Here is a 17,706-nt window from a genome sequence, read left to right on the forward strand (position 1 = left end):
TCATTGGAACAGCTGATGCTGAAGCTGAAACTCCAATACTTTGGCCACCTGATGTGAAGAACTGACTCAACTGAAAAGACCCTGATGCTGGGAAAGACTGAAGGCAGGAGAAGAAGGGGATGACAGAGGATGAGATGGTTGGATGGCATCACGAATGTAATGGACATGAGTTTGAGTAGGCTCTGGGAGCTGGTGATGGACAGGGATACCTGGCGTGCTGCAGTCCATGGGGTCACAAAGAGTCAGACACGACTGAGTGACTGAACTGACTCTAGCCTTAGGTTGCCCACAATATAATGGAGAATAGTGTGGAAATGATACCCTAGTGGCAGGGTAAAGATTTCATGAAGAGTCATGTCAGGAATGCCTAATTCCTCTTGCAGAGTTGAACTGAATCTGTAAAATATTGTTAAGAACAGATTTATCTAAACTTAATTTGTTAACAGAAATCTTTTTTATTATGTAACAGTTATTAAGATCTCATCGGAGAAGGCAATGGCACCCCACTCCAGTACTCTTGCCTGGAAAATCCCATGGACAGAAGAACCTGGAAGGCTGCAGTCCATGGGGTCACTGAGGGTCGGACACGACTGAGCGACTTCACTTTCACTTTTCACTTTCATGCATTGGAGAAGGCAATGGCACCCCACTCCAGTACTCTTGCCTGGAAAATCCCATGGATGGAGGAGCCTGGTAGGCTGAGTCCATGGGGTCGCTGAGGGTCGGACACGACTGAGTGATTTCACTTTCACTTTTCACTTTCCTGCATTGGAGAAGGAAATGGCAAGCCACTCCAGTGTTCTTGCCTGGAGAATCCCAGGGATGGGGAGCCTGGTGGGCTGCCGTCTAAGGGGTCACACAGAGTCGGACACGACTGAAGTGACTTAGCATTAAGATCTCACAATACTAGCTTAATAGTGGAAAACAGATCAGTAATAAAATCAATCAAATATTTTAGTCTAAAAATACACACACATTCATGAACATGCATACACAAACTAAAATGCAATACATTTATATATCTTAATGTTTGAATGCTGGTATCAGTTTTTGTCTTTTTGGTTTAACTTGTTATTTCTGATGCCTTCATAAAGGGTTGTAAAGGATTTTATAAATATTAAATACTGAAAAGTTTTAAATAAGACAAAATTAACCGTAAAAAAGTGTAAACTATGAATGATGAAAGTTATGTATCAAACTGGAAGAATTGCTTATATAAATTTACAGTTAAGCAAATGTAGGAATAAATCCTCTCCAGAGAGCAATTTATATTTAAAGTAATGCACTAAATTCTCATTTAAATTTCATAAAATTATGAGGCAGAAAACATTTATAACATTTCTTTATATTTCTATAAATCCATGGTGAATCATTGGGCAATTTATTTTGGTAATAATGTGTTCTGACTAAAAAATAATCACAGGCATAATAGTATTTGACACACAAATAAAAAGACTAAACCAACATAATAAATATTAGATTTTTCACATACTATACATGTACCATTTTGAGATAAACTAGCATTCTGTATGCTTCTGTTTAAAAAGTCCCTGCTTAATTACAATGAACATACTTTGCTCAAAATAGATATATTAACTTTAAAAATGAAATATATACTGCCATTAACACAGAAAAAGATCCTGTTTGACTAGTGCAGTTTCTAAATCAGCAGTCCTAACATTTCAATGTGCATTATTATCATCTGGAGTGCTTGTTCAAAATGCAGATTCCCAAGCTTCTGTTTGTATGAATTCTGAGTTAGTAAGTCTGGCATGGGCTCCACTGAACTCTCCAGATGTTTTTTAAGTAGCCGGTCTATGGGTTAAACTCTGATCACTCTTCAATTATACCAGCACTGCTTTAACATTAATGTACAAATAAATATTCTGGAGATGCTGTTCAATGTAGATTCTGATTCAACTGCATTAGAGTGGGCCTGAGATTCTGGTTTTCTAATAAGCTCCCAGGTGATGGTGATTTTGCTGACTCAGAGATCACATTGTAAGAAGCACAAGTCTGATCTAAAACAAAAAACATATTTTAAATAATAAAACCAAGCCACTAGGAAAACAAAAGCAGGGAATGGTTTAGAATAACCATTTTCACACCTATATAAAATCACTAAAAACACTGGAAAAATTTGTCCAAATTAACTTTCTCAGAATTGCAGCTAACTAAAGAAAAGCTTGCAGCAATCTGAATGGTGTTTACACAAGAAAAGTTTCCAGGGACTTCCCTGGTACTCCAGTGCTTAAGAATCCACCTGCTAATGCAAAGGACACAGGTTCAATCCCTGGTCCTCAAAGATCCCACATGCCAGGGAACAACTAAGCCTGAGAGCCACAACTACTGAGCCTACATGCTTCAACTACTGAAGCCTGTGTGCCTAGAGCCTGTGCTCCTCAACAAGAGAAGCCACCACAATGAGCAGCCTGTGCACTGCAACTAGAGAGTAGCCTCCACTTGCTGCAAGTAGAGAGCACACACATGCAGTAATGAAGACAAAGCAAAAAAAAAAAAAAAGCTTCCAAACCTTGGTAAGAACAGTAGAGTTTGCAGCCTTGTAATTTTTATGTTGTAACTCCCCTCCTCCTCTCCATAGCTCTGCAGTAGCCTTGAAAACGAACTGCCTTGCAACCAAGGTAACTTAAAAAATGCTCAGGCTTGCTGCCACAGGAAGGAATACTGAGGTTGGAGCTCTTCAAAAAGAGGTCCCATCCCTCATCATTGTTACTGTGCAACCTGTCTCAAAGCTCCCTAGAAGAACTCAGTATGCACTGTGTTGCTTTAATCTAAGCAACTGACTCAAAGTAAAACAACTATTCCCAGGATGTTTGTTGAAAACAATCAGTAACAGTTATGCCTGAGGCTGCCACAGCAACTGGATCAAAAGCCTGAGAAAACATAAAAGGAAGATCTGGAGACAACACGCCCATAGGAGAAATTGCAACAGCTCAGTAGAGTCCTAAAATATGTCAAGGACCTTCAGTCCCACTTACAGATATACCTGTTGTTCAGTTACCAAGTCATGGCAAACTCTTCGTGACTCCATGGACTACAACACGTCAGGCTTCCCTGTCCTTCACTGTCTTTGGGAGTTTGCTCAAAATCATATCCACTGAGTTGGTGATGCCATCTCACCTTCTGTTACCCCCTTGTCCTCTTGCCCTCAATCTTTCCTAGCATCATGGTCTTTTCCAATGAGTCAGCTCTTCTCATCAGGTGGCCAAAGTTCTGGAGCTTCAGCTTCAGCATCAGTCCTTCCAATGAATATTTAGGGTTGATTTCATTTAGGATGCACTGGTTTGATTTCCTTGCTGTCCAAGCGACTGTCAAGAGTCTTCTCTGGCACCACAATTCAAAAGCATCAATCCTTTGGCACTCAGCCTTCTTTATGGTCCAACTCTCACATCTGTACATGACTACTGGAAAAACTGTAGCTTTGACTATTCAGACCTTTGTCGGCAAAGTGATGTCTCTGCTTTTTACTATGTTGTCTAGTTTTGTCATAGTGTTCCTTCTAAGGAGCAAGCATCTTTTAATTTTGTGGCTGCAATCACTCTCTACAGTGATTTTGGAGCACAAGAAAATAAAAGCTGTCACTGTTTTCAATCTTCCCCCATCTATTTGCCATGAAGTTCTGAGAGTGGATGCCATGATCTTAGTTTTTTTAATGTTGAGTTTTAAGCCAGCTTTTGGACTTTCCATTTTCATACTCATCAAGAAGCTCTTTAGTTCCTCTTCACTTTTTGCCCTCAGAGAGGTATCATCTGCATATCTGAAGTTGTTGATGTTACTCCCAGCAATCTTGACTGCAGCTGATTCATCTAGCCTGGCATATAAGTGAAATGAACAAGGTGATAGTATACAGCCTTGACGTACTCCTTTCCCAATTTGGAATCAGTCTGGTGTTCCATGTCCAGTTCTAACTATTGCTTCTTGACCTGCATACAGATTTCTCAGGAGGCAGGTAAGGTGGTCTGGTATTCCCATCTCTTTAAGAATTCTCCACAGTTTGTTATTTTGCCATTCTCTTCTCTAGTGACAGAGACAAATACGTCTCACCAAGTAAAGAATATCAGTACAGAGAAATTATACAAAAGAACTAATTATAAATTCTGGACTTAGAAAGTACAATACCTGAAGTAAAAAAGCAGTTCAGTTTAGTTCAGTTCAGTCGCTCAGTCATGTCCGACTCTTTGTGATCCCATGAATCACAGCACACCAGGCCTTTGTGTCCATCACCAACTCCCATTCACTCAGACTCATGTCCATTGAGTTGGTGATGCCATCCAGCCATCTCATCCTCTGTCGTCCCCTTTTCCTCTCCAATCCCTCTCAGCATCAGTCTTTTCCAATGAGTCAACTCTTCGCATGACGTGGCCAAAGTACTGGAGTTTCAGCTTTAGCATCAGTCCTTCCAAAGAAATCCCAGGGCTGATCTCCTTTAGAATGGACTGGTTGGATCGCATGCAGTCCAAGGGACTCTCAAGACTCTTCTCCAACACCACAGTTCAAAAACACCAATTCTTCAGCGCTCCGCTTTCTTCACAGTCCAACTCTCACATCCATACATGACCACAGGAAAAACCATAGCCTTGACTAGACGGACCTTTGTTGGCAAAGTAATGTCTCTGCTTTTGAATATGCTATCTAGGTTGGTCATAACTTTCCTTCCAAGGAGTAAGTGTCTTTTAATTTCATGGCTGCAGTCACCATCTGCAGTGATTTTGGAGCCCCCAAAAATAAAGTCTGACACTGTTTCCACTGTTTCCCCATCTATTTCCCACGAAGTTATGGGACCAGATGCCATGATCTTTGTTTTCTGAATGTTGAGCTTTAAGCCAACTTTTTCGCTCCCCTCTTTCACCTTCATCAGGAGGCTCTTTAGTTCCTCTTCACTTTCTGCCATAAGGGTGGTATAATCTGCATATCTGAGGTTATTGGTATTTCTTCTGGCAATCTTGATTCCAGCTTGTGCTTCCTCCAGCCCAGCATTTCTCATGATGTACTCTGCATAGAAGTTAAATAAGCAGGGTGACAATATACAGCCTTGACGTACTCCTTTTCCTATTTGGAACCAGTCTGTTGTTCTGTGTCCAGTTCTAACTGTCGCTTCCTGACCTGCATACAAATTTCTCAAGAGGCAGGTCAGGTGGTCTGGTATTCCCATCTCTTGAAGAATTTTCCACAGTTTATTGGGATCCACAGAGTCAAAGGCTTTGGCATAGTCAATAAAGCAGAAATAGATGTTTTTCTGGAACTCTCTTGCTTTTTCCATGATCCAGTGGATGTTGGCAATTTGATCTCTGGTTCCTCTGCCTTTTCTAAACCCAGCTTGAACATCAGGAAGTTCACGGTTCATGTAGTGCTGAAGCCTGGCTTGGAGAATTTTGAGCATTACTTTACTAGCGTGTGAGATGAGTGCAATTGTGCGGTAGTTTGAGCATTCTTTGGCATTGCCTTTCTTTGGGATTGGGATGAAAACTGACCTTTTCAAGTCCTGTGGCCACTGCTGAGTTTTCCAAATTTGCTGGCATATTGAGTGCAGCGCTTTCACAGCATCATCTTTCAGGATTTGAAATAGCTCAACTGGAATTCCATCACCTCCACTAGCTTTTTTCTAATGATGCTTTCTAAGGCCCACTTGACTTCACATTCCAGGATGTCTGGTTCTAGGTGAGTTATCATACCATCATGATTATCTTGGTCGTGAAGATCTGTTTTGTACAGTTCTTCTGTGTATTCTTGTCACCTCTTATTAATATCTTCTGCTTCTGTTAGGTCCATACCATTTCTGTCCTTTATTGAGCCCATCTTTGCATGAAATGTTCCCTTGGTATCTCTAATTTTCTTGAAGAGATAGAGGGAAAAGCAGTAGAGGGACTCAACTGCAGGTTTAAGGTGACAAAAACCAGTTCACTTAAAGATAGGTCAAATAAAATGATTACTTTCAAACAATGGAAAGAAAAAAGAATGAAGAAAAATTAACATTAATTAAAAATTTAGCCTCAGAGAACCATGGGAGACCATCAGACAGCCAAATGTAAGCCTATTCAGAATCCCAAAAGACAAGAGAAAAAAAAAAAAAAAGAGGCAGACAGACAATGTGAAGAAATAAATGATGAAAACTTTCAAAATTTGATAAAAATATTAATTTACACATCTAAGAAGTAAAAAATATTCTGTGCAGGATAAATTCAAGGTGATCCATAACTAGACAATAAGAGTCAAATCATTGAGAGGCCAAGACACAGTAAGAAGCAGAAGAGAACTGACTTAACACCTGTGTTGCTCCTCAATGGGGAGGGAGGTGGGAAGGGGGTTCAGGATGGGGAACACGTGTACACCCGTGCTGGATTCATGTTGATATATGGCAAAACCAATACAATATTGTAAAGTAATTAGCCTCTAATTAAAATATATTTAAAATAAAAGAAAAAAAAAGATTAAGAATTAAATTCCCATTTAAAACCTAAAGAACAAAATGCAATGGGAAGATGTATACAGCATGCTGAATGATTATCAATAAGGTATACTATATACAGGAAAACTATCCTTCAGAAATTAAGAAATTAAAATATTACCAAATAAAAAAATGAAAGAATTCATTGCTAACAGACCTATCCTATAAAAAAATACTACCAGAATTCCCTTAGGCTAAAGTAAAAGGACACTAGAAATGAACTGTAAACCACATGATGAAATAAAAAGCATACATAAAGTTAACTACACAGGCAACTCTATAAAACAAATTATAAATGTACTTTATTTTCAATGTACCCTTTTTGTTATCCTTTCTGATTTAAAATAAAACAGTACCAGACAATAAATATAAAACTGTTTTATGGGCTTATAACTTACAAATATATAATGAGTATAACAATAATAGCATTAACAAGAGGCTAGGAAAAGGAGATACACTGAAGCAAAATTTCTAAGTTTACAGTAAAATTAAGTTGGTGTCTAATATGAACTAGACTGTTTAAATTAACATGCTAATTATAATCTTCAGGATGACTATGGAGAAAAATTTTAGAAAACATATAGTAAAAGAAATGAAATTTTTAAAGGCACACTAAACTGTACTGTATCAGAGATTATATTAAGTGTAATGGGATTAACTCTCTAATCAAAAGGCAGAGATGGACAAAATGGAAAAAAAAATAGACTAGAAAAAAGACAAACATTGGTTCAAAGTCACAACCAGATTGGGAACAAAAGAAGAATAATAAAATACCACGTAAATAGTAACAAAAAGAGAACTGGAGTGGCTATACTAATAACAGACAAAATAGAACTTAGATCAAACACTGCTCTTAGCATGACAGCATGAGAGCTCCATGGATCAATTTCCAGTAAAATGAGTTCAAATATAAAACCCAACTATTTAAACTCTCTGGAAATGATCTTAAAGGGATATAGCCAATTAAAAAAAAAAAAAAAGCTATTCAATAGTAATTACTAAATTCAGTAAGCAAAGATGTAGGACTTCCCTACATGGTAAGGAAGTCCAGTGGTCCACTGGTAAAGAATCTACCTGCTAATGCAGGGGACACAAGTTCAATCCCTTGTCCAGGAAGATTCCACATGCCGCTGGGCAACTAAGCCCCTGCATCACAACTACTGAAGCTGACATGCTCTACAGCCCATGCTCTGCAACAAGAGAAACCACTGCAACAAGAAGCCCACACACCATAAGAGAGTAGCCCCCACTCACTGCAACTAGAGAAGGTCCACACAACGAAGCAACGAAGACCCAGCACAGCCAAAAATAATAAATCAATCAATAAAAAAGAGATGTAGTCTGAGGCATTTGAACCAAGACTATTCACTCTTTCCTTCTTCCCCACCCAATTAAGAAAGAAACTCTACTCCAGACTAGTACAGCTAGGGACAGAGGACACATTAGTTTCCTAGCTCCCAGGTGGAGAACCATCTTTCTGAGAGATGTATGACATCAACATTTCTCATCCTGCCCCAAGTACATGTTGCTGAGGCTATGTTCAGGCAAATGCAGCTGAGAGGAGCCGAGGGGCTTCCTTCTTCCACCCAGTACCCAATCATGGACCACAAGCTCTGCATGAGTGTGAAATCACCATTGCCCCAGCTTACAAAGTGGTGGTTCTATGCTGGGAGAAGCAAACCAGGAAGACCTGAAACTACTTCCCCCCACCCTACCTAGCATTCAGGTCCTAATATGGGGGTGTTACTTCAAGAAAAGTTTACCATTGTCCCCCTTTCTACCAACACAGTCATGGCTCAGAAATTTTACCTAGAGGGAGAAGCTGACCTTAATACATATAGCTCTTAATCTCTTCACAAAGGACCTGACTTCATTTTCGAAAACAAGTGAAGATAAACCCAAGGGTGCTCTTAAAACTAGTGCAGTTGTGGTGAAAGGCAATTAGGAGGAACCCTGCTAGTTTGTTGGAGAAAACTGGGGAAAGAGACAACTGAGAGGAGCCCTTGTGGAGACGGAATAAATCTCAAACATTGACCTAAGGGACTATTATTTCAAAGGAGCTGGCTTTGATTGAATTAGTCTGAGGAGCAATTTATACCTTCCACAGAATTCAAATCAGGGAAATGTAATAGCTAAGTGTGGACACAGAAAGACACGGTCAAAGAAAGCTATGCCAAAACCATCATTATCCAAGAGTGACTATGGGCATAGTCAAGACTGTATCCCCTAGAAGCAATATTAGAAGGTTCACACTATGTATGTGAGGCATTTTTTTAGGGGGAGGTGGAGTAAACATCTCTAAAATAAGCCAGCCATGTAGTAAAAAATTAAACAAGCAAACAACATTAAAAATCATGTGGGAGATGAGACCAGAATTTTCAAAAATGTCCAGTTTCCAACATAACAATTATGAAACAAGCAAAGAAACAATAAAATAGGTATGCAAGAAAAGCTGCTGGATAGAGTGATCAGCTCTCATATTTAACAGAAAACCAACTCAAAATAGCCATTGTAAATGTCTTAAAAAACTAAGGAAACTATGACTAAAGAAGTAAAGGAAAGCATGATGATGAAATTAATAAAAAAGAACCAAATGAAAATTCTGGATTTGTAAACTACAATAACAGATTGTAAAAAATCACTAGAGGGGCTCAGGAGATTTGAATTGGTAGGAAAAAGAAGAATTAATAAACTTCAAGACTGACAGAGATTATGTAGTCTGAAGAACAGAGAGAAAAATGAATAAAGAAAGATAAACAATCACATACATATATGGTACACAATTAAATGCACCAACACATGTTTAATGAAATAAGCCAAAAGAGAGGAAAAAAGAAAAGAAAAAACATCGGAAAAATAAGGTGAGTGAACATAGCTGGAAGTGTCACACTCTCCGATCTCAAATAATATCAAGCTATAGCAATTAAAACAGTATGATATTTGCACAAAAACAGACACTTAGATCAATGGAACAGAATTGAGAGCTGAGAACTAAATCCACACATATATGATGAATTAATTTACAACAAAGGAGCCAAAAATATACAAGAGGGTAAGGACAGTTTCTTCAGTAAGTGGTGCTGGGAAAACAAATCAGCCACATGTAAAAGAATGAAACTAGACCACTATTTTATACCATACACAAAAATTACTCAAAAACAGATTAAAGATCAGAACATAAGACCTAAAACTATAAAACTCCTAGAAGAAAACACATGCTTATGTAAACTCCTTGATATAGGTCTTAGTGATATTTTGAGTCTTGACACCAGAAGTAAAAGCAACAAAAGCAAAAATAAAGAAGTGGGACTACATCAAAATATAAAGCTTCTGCACAGCAAAGGAAACCATCAACGAAATATAAAAGCAATCTTCTGAATGGGAGAAAATATTTGCAAATCAATTATCTGGTAAGGAGCTAATATCCAAAATATAACAATCACACAACTCTGTAGCAAAGAAACAAGCAATCTGATTAAAAACTGGGGAGAAGACCTGAATACACACTTTCCAAAGAAGACATACAGATGGCCAAAGGCACATGAAGAGATGCTTAACATAATTAATCATGCATGCCTGTGTGCTAAGTCACTTCCATCATGTCCAACTCTTTGTGATCCTATGGACTGTAGCCCACCAGGCTACTCTGTCCAACAGGATTTTCCAGGCAAGAATACTAGACTAGATAGCCATTTCCTCCTCCAGGGGATCTTCCCAAACCTGTATCTCCTACACTGGCAGGTGGATTCTTTACTGCTGAGCCACCAGGGAAGACCTAACAACGTGGTATTATGCTCTATCTAAAACATTTGTTAAGAATGTAATTCTCATGTTAAGAATTCTTAACATAGAAAAGAAAAAAGGAATACAAGGAAACTTTTGGAAGTGATGAGTATGCTTATTGCTTTAATTGCTGTGGTAGCATCACGGTACATGCATACATCCAAACTCATCAAATTATATACTTTAAATGTACATTTTTTTCCATATCAATTATACCACAAATGTTTTTAAATAAAGAAAAATAATAGAAAATATCAAAGAAACTAGGAGAAGGGTCTTTGAAAATATCAAGAAAATTAACAAATATTTACCTACACTGATTAAGAATAAAGGAGAGAAAAATCAAATTAACTGAACTAAGGGATGGAAGAAGGGCCATCACAACTGCTTTTGCAGAAAAAAAAGAAAAAACAAGGATTATAAGGGAATACTATGTAAAATTCCATGCCAACGACTTAGATAATTTAGAAGAAATATACAAATTCCTAGAGTGGCACAAACGACCAAACCGATTCAAAAAGAAACAGAAAATCTGATTAAGCCATAACAAGTAAAGAGACGGAATTAGTAATAAACTGAAGTTCCCACAAAGCAAAGCTCAGAGACAGATGGCTTCAGTTGTGAATTCTAGCAAACGTTAAAAGAATTAATACCAATCCTTCACAAATTCTCCCCAAAAATACAATGGAAAGGACCACTTCCCAAATCTTTCTCTAAAGCTATTACTGGTGATATAAAAAACAGATAAATACATCACAAGAAAAGAAAGTAAATCCTGTGGTTATAAATGCAAATTCTTCAACCAAATACTAGTAAACCAAACTTTACAACATGTAAAAAAAGCATTATACAGCACGGAGAAGGCAATGGCACCCCACTCCTGTACTCTTGCCTGGAAAATCCCATGGATGGAGGAGCCTGGTAGGCTGCAGTCCATGGGGTCACTAAGAGTCGGACACGACTGAGCAACTTCACTTTCACTTTTTACTTTCATGCATCGGAAAAGGAAATGGCAACCCGCTCCAGTGTTCTTGCCTGGAGAATCCCAGGGACGGGGGAGCCTGGTGGGCTGCCATCTATGGGGTCACACAGAGTCTGACACGACTGAAGTGACTTAGCAGTAGCAGTAGCAGCATGAAATACTTCTATTCTGCCAAAGAGGAATTTCAGATCTGGTACACAGAGGTGTGAGAGCTAATTTTATCTCTGTTAAATCTACACCAGATAGGGGATTAAGAAATGTAAACTACCATGTATAAGTAAGCTATATGTTTTACAGCACAGATAATAGAGCCAATATTTTATAATAACTATGAATGGAGCATTACCTTTAAAAATTGTGAATCACTATATTGCATTTCTGAATATATAATATTGTATATCAAGCATATCTCAATAAAAAAATAAACGTTTAAATTTAGACTAGGTCACCTTTCTTGTTAAAAGTGTTGTTAAATTTTGATAAAGTAGGATCAAATCTGGTCACTGTGCTGCATACAATTTTTTGGAAAATTTTCTGAAATTTTAAATTTTATTTGAAAATACATTTAATATGAGATTATTCATAATAAAGTTCTGATCATTTTTGTAAGTAATATGAAAAACTTGGTCACTTGTTTTATTGTTTATAACATTAAAATAGTCTATGTGAATTATTTGGCATTAAATTTCCTCTCATTCTCTTTTATTGCATTTTATCTTTGAAAATAATGTATGTTTACCATAAAATATTGATTTTACAGATTTTATGAGTGGCCTTAAATTTTCATGATTATATGCCTATTACCTAAGTTTGAGGGCCACATTCACATAAGAGATGAAGGAGTCAAAAGTCTCCAACAAATAATCTTGTCCTCTACCAAACCATGTATTCCTCACAAGAAGTAACAGTTTTAATTACATCTGAAATAAATCATAAAATTGGCTTCCCTGATGGCTCAGTGGTAAACATTCTGCCTGCAGTGTAGGAGCCACAGGTTTGATTCCTGGGACAGGAAAATTCCCTGGAGGAGGGCATGGCTACCCACTCTAGTAGTTCTGCCTAGAGAATCACATGGACAGAGGAGCCTGGCAGGCTACAGTCCATAGGGTCCCAAAGAGTAGGACATGACTGAAGTGACTTAGCACGCATGCATGCATGCAAACCATAAAATAACAATGATATACTGTTATTTTTGGACAAACACACAATTATAATATTCTACCAATGCCAGGAACTTTGAGATTTTCTTTCAATTTTACCACCAGAATAAGAGTTAACATATTTGATCTTGATTTTCTCTGAAGAACTGCAGTCAGTCATTTGGTTCATTTAAGGGTATATTTTAATACTGGATTAATGCCATACATTCTGATATTTTTTTGTTCCTTACATTCTGATATAACATTTTAATAAAATTACAGTAAATAAAATTCTCCCTCACTGAATATGGGAACCATAAATTCACCAATAACTGTTTTAACAAAAGAATTTTTGTTTTGTCAACAATAAATGATATTGTTAATAAGAAATTGCCAAAAGCCTAGACATATAGTAATTTAAAAACTGAAAATTATCAAATACTAATATAATAAGCATACATACAATTTCCAAGCAACACAAGTATTGTTGTAAGAATTTGACTTTTAAAGTTGGTAGAAACAGAGTTCATAATTCAAGCAGTATGTAAGGTATGGAGGAGGGCATGACAACCCACTCCAGTATTCTTGCCTGGAGAATCCCCATGGACAGAGAAACCTGGCAGGCTATAGTCCATGGGGTCCCAAAGAGTCGGACATGACTGAGCGACTAAGTGCAGCACAAGGTATCATTAAGGGCTTTCCAGATAGCTCAGTGATAAAGAATCCACCTGCCAATGCATGGAAAACTGATTTAATCCCTGGGACAGGAAGATTCCCTGGTGAAGGAAATGGCAACCCACTCCAGTATTCTTGCCTGGGAAATCCCATGGTCAGGGGAGCCTGGCTGGCTACAGTCTATAGGGTCGCAGAAGAGTGGGACACAAGTTAGCAGCTAAACAACAACAGTAAGGTACAATTATCCATCTTCTCCCTCAACATGTAAATATATAGAAAGATATTTTCTATTTGGGACCTTGAATAAAACTTAAGCATTTTATTGTCTTTTTGTTCCAAATGTATTTTGTTGTTATTGTTGTTGTTAAATCTAAAGATGTTCAAATGAACATTTGCTGTGCAGTTTTAATTAATCATGATGCTTTAGGTGAAGATAAATTTTCTTCTTGAATCAACATTTCACTTTTGGAAATTAACAGATAGGAAGAAATTATAAGTTTAAAAGTCTATTACTTATAAATTTTAAGAAACTGAAAGAACTATACATTTCAATAAGGATAAAACTTATTGGAAAAATAAATAAAATTGACACAATCAGCATTAGCTTTGTAGAGATGAAACAGCATTTCAAGGAAAACTGATTTACCTTCATTATTTGTTCTATTTTATCTGCTGATGCTTATACATTTATAGTAATATAAATATGCAAAATTTCTCCTCAAAACAGTTCACATTTAAGAAAACTACATAACTTCTCTTAAGACTGGATATGGCTAATTGCAATGAATTTACACCAAAACAATAACTTACTTGAAGTCCCCAGAAGCTTGGAAGGGATTTTTAACTTTCACAGTAACTTCTTTCCATTTATAACATGGGGATTTGCATTTTATAGTTGCCTAAGGTAAAAAAGAAATAAAACACACTATATGATAATAACAAAAAAGAATATCCTCAACTATAAAATATAGGCTTAAAGTATCTAAAAACCTCTCCATTTAAACATTTCAGAGATATTAATTTATATAAACATTATACTGCCAAAATCTGAGTGGGAAAAAATAAAAATAGATTTTACCTCATCACTGATCCATAGTACTATGCTAACAACTGAATGATTTGTCACAATACTGTCTCCTAAATTTACTTCCTTAAAATTACTTTTGTTCATGACTGAACATGATTTTACATTTGCAAATTAATCCATCATACACACACACACACACACACACACACACACACACTGAATACACATGACATAAAGAAGAGGCAGGTGTGTGTGTATATGGGCACACTGGTGTGTGAGTGCAAGAATATCTGTGATACCTGTGTTGGAACATGTGTGACTGTGGCATGCCTGTGTTTCTAATGTAATGGCTGTACTGATATATTTTTACTGTAATAAAAGCACAAATATAAAACTTAAACTCAAATTACTCAAGACTTCCATGAAAGAAAAGATTTTAGGAATTCCACACTTCTAGACTAATCAGGATCTTACCTTATTTCTCCATTATTATCCAATTATTTCCTGATGTCTAAGACCATGAGTGGCCAAATGGAGAAGTAAACAGAGATCACATAAGGCCCAAGTGTCCGCTTTTCTGCCCCAGAGCCATGATAATGAGAGGCTAACACCATCCATCCACGTCTCTTAAAAACCCGTGGCAAAGCAATGTTTTTTTCAGAAAATTTGTGTGAGAGGGTTGGGAAATGTAAGAATTCAGGAGGAAATCAGAAGATTACAATAGTATCTCAGTGACAATCAAACACGTGCTTTCTGTTCCACGTGTCCTTATTGAATAAGCCATTCTGTCCAGGTGAGCGTCTTAATGCTCTCCTCACACAAAGTGGCCTTCTAGAGTCATTCTCTTTAACTCCCACTCAAGCTACTGCACGCCTATGATTTTTCATAATCCATATGAAAATCCGGCAACATAAATTTACTTCTTTGCCATACAGCCAAGGTAGAAAATAATACGTAGACAAACTAATGGCTACACAAAGTCAATCACAACAATATCACACCTATTTTACAGAGATTTAAAAATCCTTCTCCCCCATCCTTTGAGGTAGTAACACTTCAGAACTCTGACTGGAACATCATCACCTCTCACTAAATGCCAGTCTTAGCATTACCTTTGTAATGGATTTGCTCCAGAGCACCCTAAAGATAAATTTATAAATCTTCCTATCAGAAACAGAAACATTTTCTTTGCTAGGTAAATCACCAAATCTTAATTCAAACAAAAAACAGACATAGACCCAGGGAGTGCTTTAACTTAAATCACAAGTCTCCATGGCAGAAGGCCATATAAATTGCTATATACATAGTGAATGACTCCTTGATATAAAGCACAAATATAATCCTAAAAAGACAACCTTAAAACAGTACTCAATGCAAGTCTTTTCAAAATGCAGATGGCCAACAGGCACATGAGAAGATGCTAATCATAAGAGAAACGCATATCAAAACCACAATGAGATACTAGCATCTGTCAGAATGGCCATTATCAAAAAGAATACAAATAACAAATGCTGGCGAGGATGTGGAGTAAAGGAGCCCTTTTACGGTTAGTGGGAAGGTAAATCACCACAGTCACTGTGGAAAGCAGTATGGAGGTTTCTCAAAAGACCAAAAATAGAACTACCATATGATCCAGCTATTCCACTCTGGGTATATATCCAAAGAAAATAAAGATACTAATTTGAATAAATACATGCACCCCAACATTCATAGCAGCATTATTTACAATTGCCAAGATATGGAAGCAACCTAAGTGTCCATCAACAGATGAATGGATAATGAAGATGTGGGGTATATGTCTGTGTGTGTGTATATGTGTGTGTGTATATAATACATATATATTATATTTATTTATTTATATGTGCGTCAGTGTACGTGTGCTCAGTTGCCTAGTCGTGTCCAAGTCTTTGCGACTCCATGGACTGTAGCACACCAGGTTCCTCTGTCCATGGGATTTTCCAAGCAAAAATACTGGAGTGACTGGCCACTTCCTTCTCCAGAGAATTTTCCCTGGCTGGCCACTTCCTTCTCCAGAGAATTTTCCCAACTCAGAGATCGAACCCATGTCTCTTGTGTCTCCTGCATTGGCAGGTAGATTCTTTATTACTAGCACCACCTGTGAAGCCATATATATACATATACACACACACACACACACACACACACACACACATATATATATATATATATATTTTGCCATTTGCAGCAACATGGATGTACTTGGGCTTTGCAGGTGGTGCTAGTGGTAATGAACCCAATTGCCAGTGCAGAAGATACAAAAGATGCAGGTTTGATCCTTGGGTAGGGAAGATCCCCTGGAGGAGGGCATGGCAACCGCTTCAATATTCTTGTCTAGAGAATCCCATGGAAAGAGGACCTGGCAGGCTACGGTCCATATGGTTTTAAAGAGTTGGACACAACTGAAGCAACTTAGCAGCGGCAGGATGTATTATACTAAAGCTTTATGGGCATTATGCTAAGTGAAATAAGTCAGAAAGAGACAAATACGGCATGATATCACTTATATGTGAGATCTAAAAAATGCAACAAATTAGTGAATATAATAAAAAAAGGAAACAGCCTCACAGATACAGAGAACAAATTAAGGGTTACCAGTGATGAGAGTGGGGAGGGGCAATGTAGGGGTGGGAGGTACAAACTCTTGGGTGTAAGATAGGTCCAGGGATGCATTGCACAAAAAAGGGAATATAATCAACATTTTGTAATAACTGTAAATTGAAAGTAATGTTTAAACATTACATACAAAATTAATAAACAAAACCAAAATTTTAAAAGTACAAGTCCTTTCAACTTCTATTATAAAATTGAGATTTATTTCCAAAGAAAGAGTATCAAAGCAAAAATATCAGAGATACAGAAACCAAAAACTGCAAATGTTAAGTAAGTACACATCTGTGTCTGCATATGCACATGATCTCAAAGAACAAGAGCCGCCAGGAGATAAAACTTGGAAGAACAGCTGTACTTGGAACACTCCATGGCTTGAGAAGAGAAGCAAAAAATATATCATAAATGAGGTAAAATTTACTTACGATGGCTTTAAAATTGAGGACTTCACCCTTGAGAGCAAAAGTCATCGTAGTACCTCCTATTCCATTCTTAGGTCTTGAAATTAATAGCAGTGAAGCTTCAGCAGGGTGGAGGAAGCGACTGGTAAATTTCAGAGTGATAGTAATTTGGTTTCTATTTAACAAAAGATAAGAAAAAACTACTGTAATAAAAAAAGACAACAAGCATCTATTCAGTGAAGATCATATACCAAGTACACATACCCTGCAAAATACTTACTTCTACAATAAAATTAAAGATTGTTGAAGATTTTAGAAAGCCTATAATCTAGTTATTGCTGTCAGTCAAAACATATTGATCCAGTCTGTAAAACCTAAAGTTAACTTTCAAATGCATATATTATCTATCGAGTATTTGATTTTCTAAGAGTTAGCCATTGGAAATCATGTATGCATGCATTTTTTATGTGAATTTTATAGGACATTCTGGGCTACTGGTTAGGCACATTCTTAGTTACATCAATGACTTTTGATTACATGGAGGAAAAATTGAGAAAGACAAATTCAAAAAAAAAATACTTCAAACTGTGGTTGAAAATAAAATT

The 17,706-nt window shown here is 37.1% G+C and overlaps 1 protein-coding gene across 4 annotated transcripts in view; it reads right to left on the reverse strand.

Moving 5' to 3' along the window:
- The window catches only part of CFAP47 (cilia and flagella associated protein 47), a 485,875-nt gene that overhangs the window by 238,929 nt on the left and 229,240 nt on the right, over window positions 1–17,706 (reverse strand). For all 4 annotated transcript variants that reach the window (XM_061410459.1, XM_061410458.1, XM_061410460.1 and 1 more), the window contains 2 exons: window positions 17,126–17,276; window positions 13,856–13,944 (listed from right to left, as the gene is read on the reverse strand). In XM_061410459.1, the coding sequence (XP_061266443.1) occupies window positions 13,856–13,944; window positions 17,126–17,276 (240 nt within the window). The remainder of the gene's footprint in view (window positions 1–13,855; window positions 13,945–17,125; window positions 17,277–17,706) is intronic.

The sequence above is a fragment of the Bos javanicus genome, chromosome X (assembly GCF_032452875.1).
Source record: "Bos javanicus breed banteng chromosome X, ARS-OSU_banteng_1.0, whole genome shotgun sequence".
Lineage (NCBI taxonomy): Eukaryota > Metazoa > Chordata > Mammalia > Artiodactyla > Bovidae > Bos > Bos javanicus.